Source organism: Hypomesus transpacificus, unplaced genomic scaffold (assembly GCF_021917145.1).
Source record: "Hypomesus transpacificus isolate Combined female unplaced genomic scaffold, fHypTra1 scaffold_188, whole genome shotgun sequence".
Lineage (NCBI taxonomy): Eukaryota > Metazoa > Chordata > Actinopteri > Osmeriformes > Osmeridae > Hypomesus > Hypomesus transpacificus.
The window spans coordinates 186,544-207,170 of record NW_025813737.1 but is presented as its reverse complement, the minus strand read 5'-3'; the positions used below and the strand labels follow the sequence as shown (position 1 = coordinate 207,170).

General features: G+C 47.3%; 1 protein-coding gene and 13 non-coding genes across 14 annotated transcripts; 13 read left to right on the top strand and 1 right to left on the bottom strand.

Annotated features, from left to right (window-relative positions):
* The first annotated feature begins 4,431 nt into the window (after positions 1-4,431).
* On the top strand, positions 4,432-4,503 carry trnag-ucc. The gene has a single exon. It is a non-coding gene; the product is annotated as a tRNA-Gly (tRNA).
* Positions 4,504-4,630: 127 nt separating this feature from the next.
* trnal-uag lies at positions 4,631-4,712 on the top strand. Its single transcript has one exon. It is a non-coding gene; the product is annotated as a tRNA-Leu (tRNA).
* Positions 4,713-5,032: 320 nt separating this feature from the next.
* Positions 5,033-5,104, top strand: trnag-ucc. Its single transcript has one exon. It is a non-coding gene; the product is annotated as a tRNA-Gly (tRNA).
* A 127-nt stretch (positions 5,105-5,231) lies between these two features.
* Positions 5,232-5,313, top strand: trnal-aag. The gene has a single exon. It is a non-coding gene; the product is annotated as a tRNA-Leu (tRNA).
* Positions 5,314-6,215: 902 nt separating this feature from the next.
* trnal-aag lies at positions 6,216-6,297 on the top strand. Its single transcript has one exon. It is a non-coding gene; the product is annotated as a tRNA-Leu (tRNA).
* A 1,323-nt stretch (positions 6,298-7,620) lies between these two features.
* Positions 7,621-7,692, top strand: trnag-ucc. The gene has a single exon. It is a non-coding gene; the product is annotated as a tRNA-Gly (tRNA).
* A 128-nt stretch (positions 7,693-7,820) lies between these two features.
* On the top strand, positions 7,821-7,902 carry trnal-aag. The gene has a single exon. It is a non-coding gene; the product is annotated as a tRNA-Leu (tRNA).
* Positions 7,903-9,299: 1,397 nt separating this feature from the next.
* Positions 9,300-13,433, bottom strand: LOC124489265. The gene is made up of 8 exons (XM_047051967.1): positions 13,397-13,433; positions 12,315-13,262; positions 12,057-12,228; positions 11,517-11,889; positions 10,709-11,386; positions 10,518-10,593; positions 9,482-10,385; positions 9,300-9,438 (listed from the first exon to the last, which is right to left on the bottom strand). Exons 2-8 carry the CDS (start codon positions 13,222-13,224, stop codon positions 9,300-9,302), a joined length of 3,252 nt encoding a protein of 1,083 aa, XP_046907923.1. The 5' UTR covers positions 13,225-13,262; positions 13,397-13,433.
* A 2,951-nt stretch (positions 13,434-16,384) lies between these two features.
* trnal-aag lies at positions 16,385-16,466 on the top strand. Its single transcript has one exon. It is a non-coding gene; the product is annotated as a tRNA-Leu (tRNA).
* A 713-nt stretch (positions 16,467-17,179) lies between these two features.
* trnag-ucc lies at positions 17,180-17,251 on the top strand. Its single transcript has one exon. It is a non-coding gene; the product is annotated as a tRNA-Gly (tRNA).
* Positions 17,252-17,379: 128 nt separating this feature from the next.
* On the top strand, positions 17,380-17,461 carry trnal-aag. Its single transcript has one exon. It is a non-coding gene; the product is annotated as a tRNA-Leu (tRNA).
* A 1,100-nt stretch (positions 17,462-18,561) lies between these two features.
* trnag-ucc lies at positions 18,562-18,633 on the top strand. Its single transcript has one exon. It is a non-coding gene; the product is annotated as a tRNA-Gly (tRNA).
* Positions 18,634-18,761: 128 nt separating this feature from the next.
* trnal-aag lies at positions 18,762-18,843 on the top strand. Its single transcript has one exon. It is a non-coding gene; the product is annotated as a tRNA-Leu (tRNA).
* A 921-nt stretch (positions 18,844-19,764) lies between these two features.
* On the top strand, positions 19,765-19,846 carry trnal-aag. The gene has a single exon. It is a non-coding gene; the product is annotated as a tRNA-Leu (tRNA).
* The last annotated feature ends 781 nt before the right edge of the window (positions 19,847-20,627 follow it).

Here is a 20,627-nt window from a genome sequence, read left to right as displayed (position 1 = left end):
CAAGTGGTTATTATAATCAGATGTAGCTACTAAAGTTACAATTTCAAATTAAATCAAATCCTTAAACAAAACATTCCTTCGCCAAATAAAAACAACCTTCCTGTCTAAACGCAAACTTCCCATAAGTTCCCTATAACACACAAGGTTGCAATTATTGACTTAATTTCGCCTTTGATTTCAAAATTAGCCTTCTACTAATTCTCTGAGCCACATTTTAATTTGCTTTAAACTATCGTTATCATAATGTTGTTTCATCAAATCAATGTTCGGACAGTTAAAACTGCTCCCAGACCTTAGTCACTCATGCCAGTATTATGCTCCGTAATCACGTCAACCATGTCTTAATGTCCTTAAGACAAAAGAAAATATAAATTCGCCCTTTTTCTTTTTAAACCTTTAAATTCACAATTTAACATGAGTACCATAAGCCCGTAAAACAAAAACCTTATTCTTTAACTTCTCAAAAGTCTTATCAAAGCATACAGAGAATACTCCTTTGAATATTCCTATATTTACCAGCCATTACGCCCACAACATGCATTATGCACGGACAATTCTTCAAATCTAATTTATGCGGACCAAAAACTCCAAATTAAGATATTTAATTGGAATATTTTGTAGTTTGTAGCCTATATGGTTTAATGTAACACTCTTCTTACTTAATTACTTTTAGTTTTTACTTGAATGACTCAAATCTAGCACATTGTATCCATCAGCGCCCGCTTCAAACTCGAATCAAACAAACAGCGCACTCTGGAACAAGCAAAAACCTTTTTTTTTCCCTCTTTGAACAACACAGATGGTTGGCGTTTACCTTCTATTCACTTAATTTTGCTCTATAACTCTTGCGATTGTATTGGAACCAATTTATAAACCAGGGGTTCAATTTCTGCATTCTTATTGAATACCATAACACATCAAAGATATGACGCTTTTAAATACAAGTTCTGGTCGGAAAGGCTTCAAAAAACCTCCCTGTTTGGCTAGGAATTACAACAAATGTTTATCATGCATTTGTTAACCACCAAACTTCGAATTCTTCCAAACGGACACATCTCTCAGCATTAATACTCACATAATTATGCAGAATTACCCTCTGGGATCACCTTTGCAAAACTTCAACGTAACGGGACTCTTAGCCCCCACCTTTCCTCGGAATTTCTGAAACTCATGTAAAATGTACTCGAACAACCAAAAACCTTGTTAGCAAATGTATCAAAATAGGCTACTCTTCACTTAATATATTTCAAAAGTAACCAAATTAATGTGTAAATTCGCTCCAAATTCATCTATTTCTCTAAATTTGCGTATTTTCAATCTCTCAATTTCTTATTAGTCTGCGCATGCGTCATGTGGTTACTCATCTGGATCTCAAATGTCAAGCTGCAATACCTTTACTAGCCTGTACCCGCCGCCATCGCTGTTGAGTCTGTATGCAAGTTTGTTAGCTACAAATGTTGTTGCCATAGTTGCAAATTCAACTTCCTGGACTCTCCTTGGTCTCAGGACAGAGCAAAATCTCTGGCAAAATGCACTTTCTCTATGTTTTCACCATTAGCCATTAGCTAACAAAGTCACAGCTTGGATCTTTTCCTCTCAGATCCCAACAATTTGTAAAAGACTTTGTTCAACAGACAGCGGATTGGCAAATTCACTAGAATCATGTCAGCCTTCTTTTAGACACATTTGAAACAAAAATTACCACATTCTCTTCACTACTCTTTAACTTAAACAATTGGAACTTCAATTTCACCATTGAACTTGAATTTTGGTTTCCATATTTCTAAGCATTTCACAATTCCTCTGTACAACTTTTAAAACAATTAACCATGGTTATATATACACAATAGGTCCGCGGTTTATACAATTATACAATTAGTCCTCATCGACTAATATAATTAGTCCTCGTCGACTAATGTAGTACTATCTTTTACGTGCGCACGGAGTCATTTAATCCTGTAGTCTTCTCACAGCGACTGTGGACGGCCCATTTACCTCAATGGCTTTCTACAGAATTTAGCAAAATAGGTTACTACGCTGTTCCCGGTACCCCCGGCGCCATATGTTAGTAAACGTGGCTTCTGTGATTAGCCTGCACCATCTCACAACTGGATCTGAATTAAGCAAATGTAGATGATAGAACTGCACGTCTAATTTATCTTTAACTTAAAAATCGAGAGTCCAAATTCTGCATTGTACACTGAAAAGTCCTATCTTATGTTCACACATACATCTGAGTCCTGGTCGCCCAGGCCTTTTCAACCTGTTCGTTTGGCTAGGATTTAATAACACATGTTTGTAAGGCACGTGTCTACCACCAGACCCAGATCTATCAAAACAAACACATTTCAGCAACAATAAACGCACTTATGTAGAACTCCACTCTCTAATGGCATGTCAAACGCCTTTACCATGTGTAGATTACAATTCCCAATTCATCAGCAATAACAATCAGTTATTATGTCAATTTCAACCAATATACATTTACAGGTCAGGATCCATTGTGAGTTTAGTTCACGACTTCACAGCGGAGTATTTCATCCAACTCTGTTTTACTGCAATGGCATTCCCACAGAAATCAGCAATAATCTTTCCATTTGGTTAGGTATTTAACTACCACCAAACTCAGATATATTTCAAATATCTCAGTTCTGGTCGGTCAGGCCGTAACTGATTCTGTTCCATTTCTTAGCAAAACATACAGTCTATTTACTTCACCGATCTATCTGCTCCCAATGCGTCACAGATCACGGGTCTCAGTAAATATGACACCCCACTCGCTGCACTGGGTTTCCAACAGGTCTTAGCTGATAGGGACCAGAGTGCTTTAATAACTACACTATGGAGTTTTTTTAAAAATCAATTTGGAGCACAAAATTCGACTATATATATATACAATTTCATTCTTACCTTGTCCATCGAAAGCTGTGCCTCTTAGCTAGTCCAGAAATCCGTCACCTTTCCACCATCCCCTCCCCCCCCAAAAAACTGGCCTCTTTTTAAACAGCCATTTTTGCTGCGAGGTTCTCCATTGTCATGCACGTCTGCACGATTTTAGTTCTTGGTTCTTGGGTTCTGGATGGTGGAATGGATGTTGGAATCCGGCTCGAAGGACCATTGTGTCAGAAGTATTAATCTATCAAGCATTGCACAGTCAGTCGGTGAACAAGTTTAAGAAAGCTTTATTGCTTGTGGCCGGCCCACAAGGAGACAAAACATCACACCCCATTGTGCTACAAGTTTGTCCGCTAGCATGTTGCGCTAGCTAGCTATTTAAGCAGAACCGCCCTTTACAGTCATTGGTTAAGACAAAGGCATGCAAATGTTCCATTGCTCTTCTTCATTGGCTCCTTGCATAGACCTGGCGCGCGCGTGTGTGCGTGCGTGTTTGAGTGTGTGCGTGCTTGAGTGTGTGCGTGTGTGTGCCTTTTGACCCCTGTAAGCTTGACCACATGATTCACCCAACACAGATAAGGCCAGACATCTTTTATGGCCTCTTCAGTAAGAGAGAGTGGTCAGCCCAGGTCACCTTGTTTACGTATGCCTCATGTTACCCAAAGTCCAGATTTGGGGGTAGGCTTCTCTCTACACACAAGGAATGCTGAACACAGAATCATTCTTATACAGGATAAATGTGTTACATCTTCAATTTCTCCAACACCAAGGCGCTGGATTAAGGCTCCAGTCTCTCCGGAGGCGTGGGTTCGAATCCCACCGCTGCCACTTTTGTAGGGTGCTAACGGCGTCTCATTGCTTTCACGTCAGTAAGTGGGTTTGAAAGGTGAACTGTGGCTCGTTGTGTTGTGTTGTCGTTGATGCTTTCTTGGGGCATCGTAGGTATAGTGGCTCCATCACCAGACAATACAAACCGTGAAGAGGCATTTCGTCTCTTGTGAAGGTCGAACACATCCGGAGTAGGCCAAGTGTTCCAAACTCGACAGAAGTATAAACCAGGTTTAGGGCAATCTGTTACTAGTTCAGTATCGATCAGTTTTGGGAGAAGCTCGGGTGGCCAACAGCTGACAACGGGGTAGCGTGGCCGAGCGGTCCAAGGCGCTGGATTTAGGCTCCAGTCTCTCCGGAGGCGTGGGTTCAAATCCGACTGCTGCCACTTTTGTAGGGTGCTAATGCCGTCTCGTTGCTTTCAAGTCAGTAAGTGGGTTTTAAAGGTGAGCTGTGGCTCGACATGTTGTCGTTGATGCTTTCTTGGGGCATCGTAGGTATAGTGGCTCCATCACCAGACAATACAAAGTGTGAGAGGCATTTCGTCCCTTGTGACGGTCGAGCACATCCGGATTAGGCCAAATGTTCCAAACTCGACAGAAGTATAAACCAGGTTTATGGCAATCTCTTACTAGTTGGACGTCAGTAGGTGGTGTGAAAAATCGAACCGTGGCTCGAAAAGCTGTGCGATCATGGAGGATGTCGTGGGCATTGGTGGTATAGTGGCAAGCATAGCTGCCTTCCAAGCAGTTGACCCGGGTTCGATTCCCGGCCAATGCAGAACCTTGAGAAAGATGTGTTTTATCTGGTGTCATTCCACTGCTTGCGGGCATTAGACTAGTCACGTGAGCTCCTGGACGATCGATCAGCTTCGGTTGGAGCTCGGCTGGCCAACAGTTGACAACGGGGTAGCGTGGCCGAGCGGTCCAAGGTGCTGGATTTAGGCTCCAGTCTCTCCGGAGGCGTGGGTTCGAATCCCACCGCTGCCAGTTTTGTAGGGTGCTAACGCCGTCTCGTTGCTTTCATGTCAGTAAGTGGGTTTGAAAGGTGAACTGTGGCTCGACATGTTGTCGTTGATGCTTTCTTGGGGCATCGTAGGTATAGTGGCTCCATCACCAGACAATACAAAGTGTGATAGGCATTTCGTCTCTTGTGACGGTCGAGCACATCCGGATTAGGCCAAGTGTTCCAAACTCGACAGAAGTATAAACCAGGTTTATGGCAAACTCTTACTAGTTGGACGTCAGTAGGTGATGTGAAAAATCGAACCGTGGCTCGAAATGCTGTGCGATCATGGAGGATGTCGTGGGCATTGGTGGTATAGTGGCAAGCATATCTGCCTTCCAAGCAGTTGACCCGGGTTCGATTCCCGGCCAATGCAGAACCTTGAGAAAGATGTGTTTTATCTGGTGTCATTCCACTGCTTGCGGGCATTAGACTAGTCACGTGAGCTCCTGGACGATCGATCAGCTTCGGTTGGAGCTCGGCTGGCCAACAGTTGACAACGGGGTAGCCTGGCCGAGCGGTCCAAGGCGCTGGATTAAGGCTCCAGTCTCTCCGGAGGCGTGGGTTCGAATCCCACCGCTGCCACTTTTGTAGGGTGCTAACGGCGTCTCATTGCTTTCACGTCAGTATGTGGGTTTGAAAGGTGAACTGTGGCTCGACATGTTGTCGTTGATGCTTTCTTGGGGCATCGTAGGTATAGTGGCTCCATCACCAGACAATACAAAGTGTGAGAGGCATTTCGTCTCTTGTGACGGTCGAGCACATCCGGATTAGGCCAAGTGTTCCAAACTCGACAGAAGTATAAACCAGGTTTAGGGCAATCTGTTACTAGTTCTGTATCGATCAGTTTTGGGAGAAGCTCGGGTGGCCAACAACTGACAACGGGGTAGCGTGGCCGAGCGGTCCAAGGCGCTGGATTTAGGCTCCAGTCTCTCCGGAGGCGTGGGTTCGAATCCGACTGCTGCCACTTTTGTAGGGTGCTAATGCCGTCTCGTTGCTTTCAAGTCAGTAAGTGGGTTTTAAAGGTGAACTGTGGCTCGAAATGTTGTCGTTGATGCTTTCTTGGGGCATCGTAGGTATAGTGGCTCCATCACCAGACAATACAAAGTGTGAGAGGCATTTCGTTTCTTGTGACGGTCGAGCACATCCGGATTAGGCCAAGTGTTCCAAACTCGACAGAAGTATAAACCAGGTTTATGGCAAACTCTTACTAGTTGGACGTCAGTAGGTGGTGTGAAAAATCGAACCGTGGCTCGAAAAGCTGTGCGATCATGGAGGATGTTGTGGGCATTGTTGGTATAGTGGCAAGCATAGCTGCCTTCCAAGCAGTTGACCCGGGTTCGATTCCCGGCCAATGCAGAACCTTGAGAAAGATGTGTTTTATCTGGTGTCATTCCACTGCTTGCGGGCATTAGATATAGTCACGTGAGCTCCTGGACGATCGATCAGCTTCGGTTTGAGCTCGGCTGGCCAACAGCTGACAACAGGGTAGCGTGGCCGAGCGGTCCAAGGCGCTGGATTAAGGCTCCAGTCTCTCCGGAGGCGTGGGTTCGAATCCCACCGCTGCCACTTTAGTAGGGTGCTAACGGCGTCTCATTGCTTTCACGTCAGTAAGTGGGTTTGAAAGGTGAACTGTGGCTCGACGTGTTGTGTTGTGTTGTCGTTGATGCTTTCTTGGGGCATCGTAGGTATAGTGGCTCCATCACCAGACAATACAAAGTGTGATAGGCATTTCGTCTCTTGTAACGTCGAGCACATCCGGATTAGGCCAAGTGTTCCAAACTCGACAGAAGTATAAACCAGGTTTATGGCAATCTCTTACTAGTTGGACGTCAGTAGGTGGTGTGAAAAATCGAACCGTGGCTCAAAAAGCTGTGCGATCATGGAGGATGTCGTGGGCATTGGTGGTATAGTAGCAAGCATAGCTGCCTTCCAAGCAGTTGACCCGGGTTCGATTCCCGGCCAATGCAGAACCTTGAGAAAGATGTGTTTTATCTGGTGTCATTCCACTGCTTGCGGGCATTAGACTAGTCACGTGAGCTCCTGGACGATCGATCAGCTTCGGTTGGAGCTCGGCTGGCCAACAGTTGACAACGGGGTAGCGTGGCCGAGCGGTCCAAGGTGCTGGATTTAGGCTCCAGTCTCTCCGGAGGCATGGTTTCGAATCCCACCGCTGCCACTTTTGTAGGGTGTTAACGGCGTCTCATTGCTTTCACGTCAGTAAGTGGGTTTGAAAGGTGAACTGTGGCTCGACGTGTTGTGTTGTGTTGTCGTTGATGCTTTCTTGGGGCATCGTAGGTATAGTGGCTCCATCACCAGACAATACAAACCGTGAAGAGGCATTTCGTCTCTTGTGACGGTCGAACACATCCGGAGTAGGCCAAGTGTTCCAAACTCGACAGAAGTATAAACCAGGTTTAGGGCAATCTGTTACTAGTTCAGTATCAATCAGTTTTGGGAGAAGCTCGGGTGGCCAACAGCTGACAACGGGGTAGCGTGGCCGAGCCGTCCAAGGCGCTGGATTTAGGCTCCAGTCTCTCCGGAGGCGTGGGTTAGAATCCGACTGCTGCCATTTTTGTAGGGTGATAATGCCGTCTCGTTGCTTTCAAGTCAGTAAGTGGGTTTTAAAGTTGAATTATGGCTCGACATGTTGTCGTTGATGCTTTCTTGGGGCATCGTAGGTATAGTGGCTCCATCACCAGACAATACAAAGTGTGAGAGGCATTTCGTCTCTTGTGACGGTCGAGCACATCCGGATTAGGCCAAGTGTTCCAAACTCGACAGAAGTATAAACCAGGTTTATGGCAATCTCTTACTAGTTGGACGTCAGTAGGTGGTGTGAAAAATCGAACCGTGGCTCGAAATACTGTGCGATCATGGAGGATGTTGTGGGCATTGGTGGTATAGTGGCAAGCATAGCTGCCTTCCAAGCAGTTGACCCGGGTTCGATTCCCGGCCAATGCATAACCTTGAGAAAGATGTGTTTTATCTGGTGTCATTCCACTGCTTGCGGGCATTAGATATAGTCACGTGAGCTCCTGGACGATCGATCAGCTTCGGTTTGAGCTCGGCTGGCCAATAGCTGACAACAGGGTAGCGTGGCCGAGCGGTCCAAGGCGCTGGATTAAGGCTCCAGTCTCTCCGGAGGCGTGGGTTCGAATCCCACCGCTGCCACTTTTGTAGGGTGCTAACGGCGTCTCATTGCTTTCACGTCAGTAAGTGGGTTTGAAAGGTGATCTGTGGCTCGACGTGTTGTGTTGTCGTTGATGCTTTCTTGGGGCATCGTAGGTATAGTGGCTCCATCACCAGACAATACAAACCGTGAAGAGGCATTTCGTCTCTTGTGACGGTCGAACACATCCGGAGTAGGCCAAGTGTTCCAAACTCGACAGAAGTATAAACCAGGTTTAGGGCAATCTGTTACTAGTTCAGTATCGATCAGTTTTGGGAGAAGCTCGGGTGGCCAACAGCTGACAACGGGGTAGCGTGGCCGAGCCGTCCAAGGCGCTGGATTTAGGCTCCAGTCTCTCCGGAGGCGTGGGTTAGAATCCGACTGCTGCCATTTTTGTAGGGTGATAATGCCGTCTCGTTGCTTTCAAGTCAGTAAGTGGGTTTGAAAGTTGAATTATGGCTCGACATGTTGTCGTTGATGCTTTCTTGGGGCATCGTAGGTATAGTGGCTCCATCACCAGACAATACAAAGTGTGAGAGGCATTTCGTCTCTTGTGACGGTCGAGCACATCCGGATTAGGCCAAGTGTTCCAAACTCGACAGAAGTATAAACCAGGTTTATGGCAATCTCTTACTAGTTGGACGTCAGTAGGTGGTGTGAAAAATCGAACCGTGGCTCGAAATACTGTGCGATCATGGAGGATGTTGTGGGCATTGGTGGTATAGTGGCAAGCATAGCTGCCTTCCACGCGGCGGGCAGACGCCTGTACCTGTAAAGGGAAAAATTGGGGTACTCGTGTCGAATCCCAGTCACGACGATGTTTATTACAAATGATTTATTGTACTTCTTTCAATGATACAATATAGTGGCACTGGTTATCTGCTATATATCAAACCAATGTAAAAGGCCATACTGAGATGCCTCTAATCTACATCTAAAATTGCAGTATTGTACATTACAAATACATCATAATTGTATTTAGCCTTGTTTATTAACAAGATTGTGTATTGTCCGTTGGCACTATTTTCATTGTTTGTATATTGTCTGGTTTTGATGGAATATAAAAAAATATATTCTGGTAAAAACCTCTAATATTGGGGATTTATTTTCAGTGTAACCAGTTGCCTGGATTTGTTTGAGCCACTAAATGAAGACATTTGTACAGATGAGTCTTAAGGGGTCAATGGTAATCAATAGTCTGATCCATCTCCATTTTCATACATCATGAACATTTATTTGATGATTAATTGTGATACAAATAACTGAGATGAACACACAATCTTATTTTGGCCATTTATTGGAACATGTAATCAAGGCTTGTACAAATAACCTAGATTAAGTGCAAAACAGTCATATTATTTATTTGAACTATTTACAACAATTTTTATGTACAGTTTGCCTACTTCCCCTTCTCCTCAGCCCACCTCTTCTTCTCTGCCTTGTAGAAGGCTGATTGTTGAAACTCCCCCCAGGTCATTTCAGCATTCATTCCGTCTGCCTTGTACAGGGACAGCACCCTGGTAGGACAGTAAATGTACCTGCCCGCCACACCCCGGAACGAATGGTACACATTTTTGGTACGAATGGTACACAGGGCTTTCTGGCCCCTGCTTGATGGGCTTGCGGCAGAACTTGCAGAGCCGACCGGTGGGCTGCTGTTCTGCCGCCCTCCGTTTCCCCCGCAGATCAGCCAACCTCCGTGCCTCTGCTGACCTGAGCTTGGCTGCCTCAAGCTCTTTCCCAAAGAAAGGGGTGTCCGCAAAGTCCTCAAACGGCATTCTGGGGTCATTCAGGCCTTCTGCTGCATAGAGCTTGTGGACTCTTTGTGAGCAGTAAAAGTACTTGACCTCCCCAGACTGGTAGAAGAGGTGGATGGAGGAACCGTCTCCCTGGTATCGCGACTTCGGCTGGCCACAGGCAAGACAGTTCCTCGTCTTCTTTTTGCCCAGCTGCTGCTGCTGCTGTTGTTGCAGTGCCGTCTGCTTCTGGACTATGTCCCGCACCATGTCCTCGATAGCAGCCTTGGTCAGAGGGGCCTCCTGGGGATCTCTCCCAGGTGGATTGACCGCAGCGGGTGGTATGGTCACCACCGGCACGCTCTTGGTCTCACTCTCTGCCGTCAGGTGCTGCCACAGCTGCTGCGTCTCCAGAAGTTTCTCTGGGCTGGTGTTCAGGGACGTGCTGGCGTTGGTCCGCTTTGCCCAATGCTTCACATACTGTGAAATGTGTTGCTTTGTTGTTGGATGCAACAGGCTATTGGGATCACGGGAAGCAGCCTGCACCAAGCCAGCGTAGTCACTGTCCACCCTCTGCAGGAAATCCTTCGACCCTTGGTGGATTCCTATGAGGCCGTCGATGACCTCCTTCATGGCCTCTGTCCACCGGGAATGGTCCAAGACGTACAGAAGCCCGCCTGCCTTGATGGACATTGTGCGAGCAGCACGCGGGTTTGCTGTGATGGGCAGTGCAGGTGTCGTTGGCAGACCTGAAGACAAGTAGAAATAACACATAATAAATATAAAATCTTGCTCTATCAAGCATCAGTGCAACTTGAGTGTTGCATCTCATTCACATTTTACTAGCAGATGTGTAAAATGAGGGATATTTGCAAAATTACCTTGAGTGGAGGTTGATTGGACTGGCTGGACTGTGGTCTGGGGCAAGACTCCAGAAGCCTCACCAAAGACGTCATCCTGCAACAGAGGAAGTACATGCATTTCAATTATTTAAACATGTGTGCTTAGTCTGCAGGTATAACCTGTGTAAGTTTGAAAGGGTAAATTACAAAGTGCTATCAATGCAACTTACATTGTCTTCTGGCGTGATGAAGGGCTGGTCGGCGACCACCCGGTCAGCCTCCTCTTCCTCAGCTCCCTCTTCATCAGCCCCCTGGGACCTGTTCTTGAACCAGTCCAGAGGCACAGGGCGACAGCCTGGCTCCACATACTGCAGGCCAAATCTCTCCCCTGTGTCTCTGTGGCTCAACTGCAGTGCAGGGTATTTGGCATGGCCGGTCACCCTCTCCGATGCCACGTTCAGCTGCATGATGAGCACTGGGTCAAAGACTGCAGGTAGCTTCACGTCCGGTAACTTCAGATCCACCAATCTCTGAAAGTTCCACCGTGCCATGCCCATCATGCCTTGAGCCTGGAAGAGCTCGGAGGAAACACAGTTGCCTGTGATCCACCGTGCCTGATGCGCATGGAAACCCTCCTGTTGGGAGGTGCCTCTCACAGGGATCCACACTGGGACAGCTGCTCCTTCACCCTTGACGTGGTTGAGCTGCACTGTTCCTCCGTGTCTGTAAAGGATCCCGTCCTCCTCTTCTGGATCACTCAGGCAGCCTCTCAGGATGTGCACCCTCTGGAGTCTCCACAGCTTTAGCATGGACGGCTTGAAGAGGTAGACACCATTGGGATCTGTCTCTAGGAAGAACTGTTTGAGGACGCTCTCCACTCTCTCCAGCAGCTCTGTAGGTTGTGGTACCTTACAATTGAAAAAAGGATTACAGATGATTTCATATGCATTAACGGAATACAGAAATTAAATTACGTATTTTTCTTATTTATGTTATAACATAACAAGCATTATTAATGTTATGAACATTCAAAAGTACCTTGGTCCGGCAGTGTTCCCGGATATGCTGCTTTGTGGGATTGGCAGGCCTGATCCCACAGAAGGCGTATGCCTCCGTCAGCCTCTGCAGGTCAGTCTGGTCCACCACACAGAATGCAGCACTGAGGAACCGGCAGAAAGTGCTGTGGAGTGTATGGTGCTCTGACACGCACTCCCTTGAGAACCGCCGCATGCAATGGAAAAGGTCCAGTTTGACAGTGATGTCGCTGCTGTACTTTCCCCGGGAGGCACATGAGTTGGTCAGGTTCCCAGATGTTGCCCCCGTCACCACAGCTTCCGTGGTTTTCCATGAATCCCAGTGGAGGTGCTCCTGGGGGTCAAGGTTTGGGATCCGGAAATCAGCACAGCAGTCCCTGCTCACACAGTGAGAGAGAGAGAGAGAAAAACACAAATTAATGATAGGCTTTGAGTTTCTATGTCACCTGCATACAATCCCCTGTAACTATATAGTATATTATATTTTGCTAAATGTTTCTGTCCTGTGTAAAATTGAATACAAAAGCTGTGATCTGGCTTTTACCTGTCCACCCACTGGTACTTTGCCTTCGGCAGTCCAGCTGAGTCGTAGCGATGAGACAGCCCCTCGTACATGGGTTCCAGCGACCGGTCACTCTCTGACTGAAGCATCACCCAGGACAGGATCATCCAGTTCTCATTCATCACGAGGACATGGTTCCGGATGAGAGCACCACCTTCCGGGCCACCTTCCGTGTGTGGTCAGCTCGAATGACCTGCCCAAAAGTGCCTTGCAGGACAAGAGTGAGGGTCTTCTCCTTACGGTGGTACTCATGTACGAGGCAGTCTACTAGGTAGCGGGGACTGATGGCTACCCCACACCAGCCATTGGTCAAGTCGTAGGTACCAAAGGGATCAGGGGTGTTGTCCTTCCGCATGGTGCCTGTGATGGTCTTCTGCCCATACAGGCCGGAGTCACCATCCTGCACATTCTGTACAGTCAACAGATAGGCAAGGTGTGCCCTCTCGTACCGTAGGTGCAGAGCCTCATTCAGCTGATTTGCCATGTCTGTGGCCGACCTCCCTGTGCGACATAGCTCATCCATTACCGTTTTGCAGATGGCTTTTTTGTGGGTGAGAAATGCTGGCAGGATGTTGCAGAAGAGTTGTGGCAGCATTTCCATCCACTGGGGTTTGTCAGCGAACCAGTACCTCTTGCATGTTTTGCAGTTCAGCCGAGAGGCCAAGATGTAGTACTGGCCGCTGGTCCCAATAATGACCCGGGGTCGCCCAACTCCTGCCGAAACCACATGGGGAGTGGAGCAGCCGTAGAGGCAGGGTAAAATGTAATTGTTCCTCACTCTCTCCATAATTGCATGCTCCGGTTTCCAAATGAAAAATGGATGTAGCTGGAAGTACTTGGGAGATGGCATATCATAGACTGGATCTATGAGTTCTGGTTGGGGTGGATGACGCCACAAGGAGATCATACCCATCAGATGTCGTACAGGTCGAGATCCTGGCCAAAGTCCCAAAGATTCCATCTCCGTTTTCATCCACATCTTCTGGTTTTGGGAGCAGTTCCACTGGCTGACGTCTTGGTCCTTCCTATGGAGTGGTGGTGGGATGGTAGACGGAGCTGGGGTAGGTAGCGCACCAGCTGCGGCTGGAACAGGACAGGGTAGAGCGACAGCAGCAGACGTGGCAGGAGATGGAGCAGAGTGCGGTGGCATGGTGGCTGCAGACAGCACAGGAGCCAGTCGGGGAGAGGCTGCAGGATGACAGATGATAATGATGAGCAACTACATTCTGTAAACAACAGACTAAATACATAGATTTTTAAACATATAAAATATTTTTAAATACTTTCAAGTAATTATATTATTAAATAATAGTGACTCATACCTTTTGAGATAGCAGTGTTTGCTGACTCTGTACACAGGCCCAGTGCAAGCAACTCGGGCGGAACTGGCACTGGAGCCTTCACTGGAACTGGGGGATCTAATGACAAAATATGTATATAGCTCACAACCTGTCTTTTTGCTACCGGGACTGCAGTGAGAGATGACTTTCAATCACAGGCTAAGAGTTAAATGAGGTAAGTAAGTTATGTTTGATTAAATCTTGTATCTAGTTAGGCGCATGTAGACATCAATATTAACCTGGCAACAAAGAAGTGAGTCCATCACCCTGGTCTGGTCTGGAGAGTGTGGCTGCTGGTTTACTCTTTTCTATTACAGAAAGCACAATGTTATTCTCAACATCTAACATAGTAGCTCATGCAAAACACAACATATTGTTTGTAGTATGTTTTTAAATTGCAAGAGATTCAGATGTAGTCCTAGGAACATGATCATTTTACCTTGAGCAGTGCTGGGGTCCAGTCTGTTACCAGGCAGTTTAGACTGAGCAGCGGATGGATTCTTATATCCTGAAAAAAAGGACAAAGTTAGTCACCGTGTAAAAGTTATATTTCAGACTGACAGAGGCAAATTGCATGTGTGCTTTGTTTGCATGTAAGAACTTCTCTCAATTGGATCTGTCAGCAACTATCAAACAGCTTTAATCCTAAATAAATAATTTTGTTCAAAAACCTGTTAAGCAAACAATGCAAACGGTGGCATGCACATTCATGCAGTCATCATGCAGAGTATAAGACAAATAACACTTACCCTCAACGAAGAGCCTGTAAATTCATAATGGGAATCATGCAGAGTATAAGAAAAAAAACACTTACCATCAACGATGGAGAGGATGTAAATTCATGATTGGAGTTTTGAAAGGCAGAACACCATAAACATTGAACAAGGCCAGAAACGTGGCATGAACATTGAACAAGGCCAGGAACGTGGCATGAACATTGACCAAGAGTCATGTCTTGGTCCCAACAACTGATATGCAAAGAGACCTCGGCCTGCTGGTCTCTTATTCCTGGGAGATGAAGATGCACCCGAAGACAGGGCAGCAGCTAGTGACAAAGCAGAGATGAAAAGATGTACAACATGCTGTCAAGTAGCAGTTCAAAAGCATATTGCTTTAAATGTGTCCTCAGTCACACACAACAAGGCCCACAAAGGAACATTCACTTACAGCTCTGCTTGACCATCTTGGAGGGGGAGATGTTCAGCATGGCTTGCTCCAGGTCTTCATCTTCATCCATGACTGTGGTGCAAACAGGAAAGAAACATAAGAATGTATTCCTTTCACTGTACAATAGTTACATTTATATCCTATCTGTTACATGCATCAAATGAAAGTTAACCATAATCACAAGCATTAAATTACTTATAATATTTAATTAATACTGATGACCTACCCACGGCTTGGCTGGAGGCGAGCAGAGGAGAGGACATGGATGCCTCCTGGGTCTTCTTGGTCAGGTACCGCTTCAGTTTGTCCATGCTAGTTCCCGGAGTGGTGGTCCGGGACAGAACGAACGCTGCAAAGCCATCTGCCCTACCCTCCCAGACGTCACCCCAGGTCCTTGTTGGCATGCGGCCAAAGCCGACCTGTTGGTCCTCCTCCACTGAGCTGACAGCCCCGGTCCTCCTGGCCTCGTACTCCAGCACTGCCTTGATTTCCTTGAAGGAATTGGCATACCCTACAAAGGACCGCAGGCTGTCTTTGCTGGGCCCATCCAAAGGCATGCCAGCCATTTGCTCCTTTTCAAATTGTTTAATGAGGTACAGAGTGTACCCCACATCATTTTCAAGGAGCCATCTGACCAATTTCCCCTTATACTTTCCAAACTGTAAAGTATACTCCCCCAACACCTCAGTTTGATCAGACACATCCCCCCCTCGGTCACGGACCAAAGAGCACGCCCTTGCCCTCATCTGCTCCTCCTTTATGGGTGCTGACTTGTCCTTCAGAGAGACAGAGGAGTCCTTCCAACGCTTGGCTTCCTCAGTTGCATCTTGGAGAAGGTAGCCATGTGACCCCTTCCGAAAGACCACCACCACTCTCCCAGGATAAAAACTAAAAACTTGCTTAGACATCTGTATTTAAAAGAAATAACACATTCAATAATTACAACAAATTACATGTCAAGAGGGGGTGGTAGCCAGAGTATTTTCAAACAACACTGCCCTACAGTAGATCTGTATCTATTCGATGAGTGTGCTTACTTGAGGTGAATGTGCCTCATCTCAACTCCCCCATCCTCCCCCATCCCCCAACAATCCCCCTCAATGTCCTTTGTCTTGGAATGTGTATTAGCTGCGAACAGCTCTCTTCTAACATGACTTTTATTCACGATTCACTATTAATTTTACATAACATGCTGGCAAACCATTGTCGGTATATTGTTAGTAACTAACGTTACTGAATAACTTTGGGAAGTTATAGTAGTACCAACGTAACATTGCATTAGTGGCTACTGTACATACAGTTTCATTCATTCATACTGTTAGACTGAGAGTCATAGCGTGCTCAATGTTGAGTTTTCACAAAGCAGAGATGAGTAAAATAACATGTTCATTCATGATTTAGCTAGCTATTTTTAGATCTATCCAGATGGATATCTTACCTCAGTGCAGATCTACGTGTACTGTTCTCTCAAAAAATATTCTGATCTGAGACGCTTCTCTATCTCGTAAGAAAACCGCGAAACAGCGCCCCCCAAATCCCCATAGTGGCCACAAATGGTAGTATTCGATATGGTTAAGGATAGCCATAGAGAATGAATGGGAAAAGTTAAGGAAGTTAAGACCATTCATCGCAGCCTCCCGCGCGGCTGACCCGGGTTCGATTCCCGGCCAATGCAGAACCTTGAGAAAAATGTATTTTATCTGGTGTCATTCCACTGCTTGCGGGCATTAGATATAGTCACGTGAGCTCCTGGACGATCGATCAGCTTCGGTTCGAGCTCGGCTGGCCAACAGTTGACAACGGGGTAGCGTGGCCGAGCGGTCCAAGGCGCTGGATTAAGGCTCCAGTCTCTCCGGAGGCGTGGGTTCGAATCCCACCGCTGCCACTTTTGTAGGGTGCTAACGGCGTCTCATTGCTTTCACGTGAGTAAGTGGGTTTGAAAGGTGAACTGTGGCTCGACGTGTTGTGTTGTGTTGTCGTTGATGCTTTCTTGGGGCATCGTAGGTATAGTGGCTCCATCACCAGACAATACAAACCGTGAAGAGGCATTTCGTCTCTTGTGACGGTCGAACACATCCGGAGTAGGCCAAGTGTTCCAAACTCGACAGAAGTATAAACCAGGTTTAGGGCAATCTGTTACTAGTTCAGTATCGATCAGTTTTGGGAGAAGCTCGGGTGGCCAACAGCTGACAACGGGGTAGCGTGGCCGAGCCGTCCAAGGCGCTGGATTTAGGCTCCAGTCTCTCCGGAGGCGTGGGTTAGAATCCGACTGCTGCCATTTTTGTAGGGTGATAATGCCGTCTCGTTGCTTTCAAGTCAGTAAGTGGGTTTTAAAGTTGAATTATGGCTCGACATGTTGTCGTTGATGCTTTCTTGGGGCATCGTAGGTATAGTGGCTCCATCACCAGACAATACAAAGTGTGAGAGGCATTTCGGCTCTTGTGACGGTCGAGCACATCCGGATTAGGCCAAGTGTTCCAAACTCGACAGAAGTATAAACCAGGTTTATGGCAATCTCTTACTAGTTGGACGTCAGTAGGTGGTGTGAAAAATCGAACCGTGGCTCGAAAAGCTGTGCGATCATGGAGGATGTTGTGGGCATTGGTGGTATAGTGGCAAGCATAGCTGCCTTCCAAGCAGTTGACCCGGGTTCGATTCCCGGCCAATGCAGAACCTTGAGAAAAATGTGTTTTATCTGGTGTCATTCCACTGCTTGCGGGCATTAGATATAGTCACGTGAGCTCCTGGACGATCGATCAGCTTCGGTTCGAGCTCGGCTGGCCAACAGCTGACAACGGGGTAGCGTGGCCGAGCGGTCCAAGGCGCTGGATTAAGGCTCCAGTCTCTCCGGAGGCGTGGGTTCGAATCCCACCGCTGCCACTTTTGTAGGGTGCTAACGGCGTCTCATTGCTTTCACGTCAGTAAGTGGGTTTGAAAGGTGAACTGTGGCTCGACGTGTTGTGTTGTCGTTGATGCTTTCTTGGGGGATCTTAGGTATAGTTGCTCCATCACCAGACAATACAAACCGTGAAGAGGCATTTCGTCTCTTGTGACGGTCGAACACATCCGGAGTAGGCCAAGTGTTCCAAACTCGACAGAAGTATAAACCAGGTTTAGGGCAATCTGTTACTAGTTCAGTATCGATCAGTTTTGGGAGAAGCTCGGGTGGCCAACAGCTGACAACGGGGTAGCGTGGCCGAGCGGTCCAAGGCGCTGGATTTAGGCTCCAGTCTCTCCGGAGACGTGGGTTCGAATCCGACTGCTGCCACTTTTGTAGGGTGCTTATGCCGTCTCGTTGCTTTCAAGTCAGTAAGTGGGTTTGAAAGGTGAACTGTGGCTCGACGTGTTGTGTTGTGTTGTCGTTGATGCTTTCTTGGGGCATCGTAGGTATAGTGGCTCCATCACCAGACAATACAAACCGTGAAGAGGCATTTCGTCTCTTGTGACGGTCGAACACATCCGGAGTAGGCAAGTGTTCCAAACTCGACAGAAGTATAAACCAGATTTAGGGCAATCTGTTACTAGTTCAGTATCGATCAGTTTTGGGAGAAGCTCGGGTGGCCAACAGCTGACAACGGGGTAGCGTGGCCGAGCCGTCCAAGGCGCTGGATTTAGGCTCCAGTCTCTCCGGAGGCGTGGGTTCGAATCCGACTGCTGCCACTTTTGTAGGGTGATAATGCCGTCTCCTTGCTTTCAAGTCAGTAAGTGGGTTTGAAAGTTGAATTATGGCTCGACATGTTGTCGTTGATGCTTTCTTGGGGCATCGTAGGTATAGTGGCTCCATCACCAGACAATACAAAGTGTGAGAGGCATTTCGTCTCTTGTGACGGTCGAGCACATCCGGATTAGGCCAAGTGTTCCAAACTCGACAGAAGTATAAACCAGGTTTATGGCAAACTCTTACTAGTTGGACGTCAGTAGGTGGTGTGAAAAATCGAACCGTGGCTCGAAAAGCTGTGCGATCATGGAGGATGTTGTGGGCATTGGTGGTATAGTGGCAAGCATAGCTGCCTTCCAAGCAGTTGACCCGGGTTCGATTCCCGGCCAATGCAGAACCTTGAGAAAGATGTGTTTTATCTGGTGTCATTCCACTGCTTGCGGGCATTAGATATAGTCACCTGAGCTCCTGGACGATCGATCAGCTTCGGTTTGAGCTCGGCTGGCCAACAGCTGACAACGGGGTAGCGTGGCCGAGCGGTCCAAGGCGCTGGATTAAGGCTCCAGTCTCTCCGGAGGCGTGGGTTCGAATCCCACCGCTGCTGCTTTTGTAGGGTGCTAACGGCGTCTCATTGTTTTCACGTCAGTAAGTGGGTTTGAAAGGTGAACTGTGGCTCGACGTGTTGTGTTGTGTTGTCGTTGATGCTTTCTTGGGGCATCGTAGGTATAGTGGCTCCATCACCAGACAATACAAAGTGTGAGAGGCATTTCGTCTCTTGTGACGGTCGAGCACATCCGGATTAGGCCAAGTGTTCCAAACTCGACAGAAGTATACACCAGGTTTAGGGCAATCTGTTACTAGTTCAGTATCGATCAGTTTTGGGAGAAGCTCGGGTGGCCAACAACTGACAACGGGGTAGCGTGGCCGAGCGGTCCAAGCCGCTGGATTTAGGCTCCAGTCTCTCCGGAGGCGTGGGTTCGAATCCGACTGCTGCCATTTTTGCAGTGTGCTAACGCCGTCTCCTTGCTTTCACGTCAGTAAGTGGGTTTGAAAGGTGAACTGTGGCTCGACGTGTTGTGTTGTGTTGTCGTTGATGCTTTCTTGGGGCATCGTAGGTATAGTGGCTCCATCACCAGACAATAAAAAGTGTGAGAGGCATTTCGTCTCTTGTGACGGTCGAGCACATCCGGATTAGGCCAAGTGTTCCAAACTCGACAGAAGTATAAACCAGGTTTATGGCAATCTCTTACTAGTTGGACGTCAGTAGGTGGTGTGAAAAATCGAACCGTGGCTCGAAATACTGTGCGATCATGGAGGATGTTGTGGGCATTGGTGGTATAGTGGCAAGCATAGCTGCCTTCCAAGCAGTTGACCAGAGTTCGATTCCCGGCCAATGCATAACCTTGAGAAAGATGTGTTTTATCTGGTGTCATTCCACTGCTTGCGGGCATTAGACTAGTCACGTGAGCTCCTGGACGATCGATCAGCTTCGGTTGGAGCTCGGCTGGCCAACAGTTGACAATGGGGTAGCGTGGCCGAGCGGTCCAAGGTGCTGGATTAAGGCTCCAGTCTCTCCGGAGGCGTGGGTTCGAATCCCACCGCTGCCACTTTTGTAGGGTGCTAACGCCGTCTCGTTGCTTTCAAGTCAGTAAGTGGGTTTTAAAGTTGAATTATGGCTCGACATGTTGTCGTTGATGCTTTCTTGGGGCATCGTAGGTATAGTGGCTCCATCACCAGACAATACAAAGTGTGAGAGGCATTTCGTCTCTTGTGACGGTCGAGCACATCCGGATTAGGTCAAGTGTTCCAAACTCGACAGAAGTATAAACCAGGTTTATGGCAATCTCTTACTAGTTGGACGTCAGTAGGTGGTGTGAAAAATCGAACCGTGGCTCGAAAAGTTGTGCGATCATGGAGGATGTCGTGGGCATTGGTGGTATAGTGGCAAGCATAGCTGCCTTCCAAGCAGTTGACCTGGGTTCGTTTCCCGGCCAATGCAGAACCTTGAGAAAAATGTGTTTTATCTGGTGTCATTCCACTGCTTGCGGGCATTAGATATAGTCACGTGAGCTCCTGGACGATCGATCAGCTTCGGTTCGAGCTCGGCTGGCCAACAGTTGACAACGGGGTAGCGTGGCCTAGCGGTCCAAGTGTCAGAAGTATTAATCTATCAAGCATTGCACAGTCAGTCGGTGAACAAGTTTAAGAAAGCTTTATTGCTTGTGGCCGGCCCACAAGGAGACAAAACATCACACCCCATTGTGCTACAAGTTTGTCCGCTAGCATGTTGCGCTAGCTAGCTATTTAAGCAGAACCGCCCTTTACAGTCATTGGTTAAGACAAAGGCATGCAAATGTTCCATTGCTCTTCTTCATTGGCTCCTTGCAT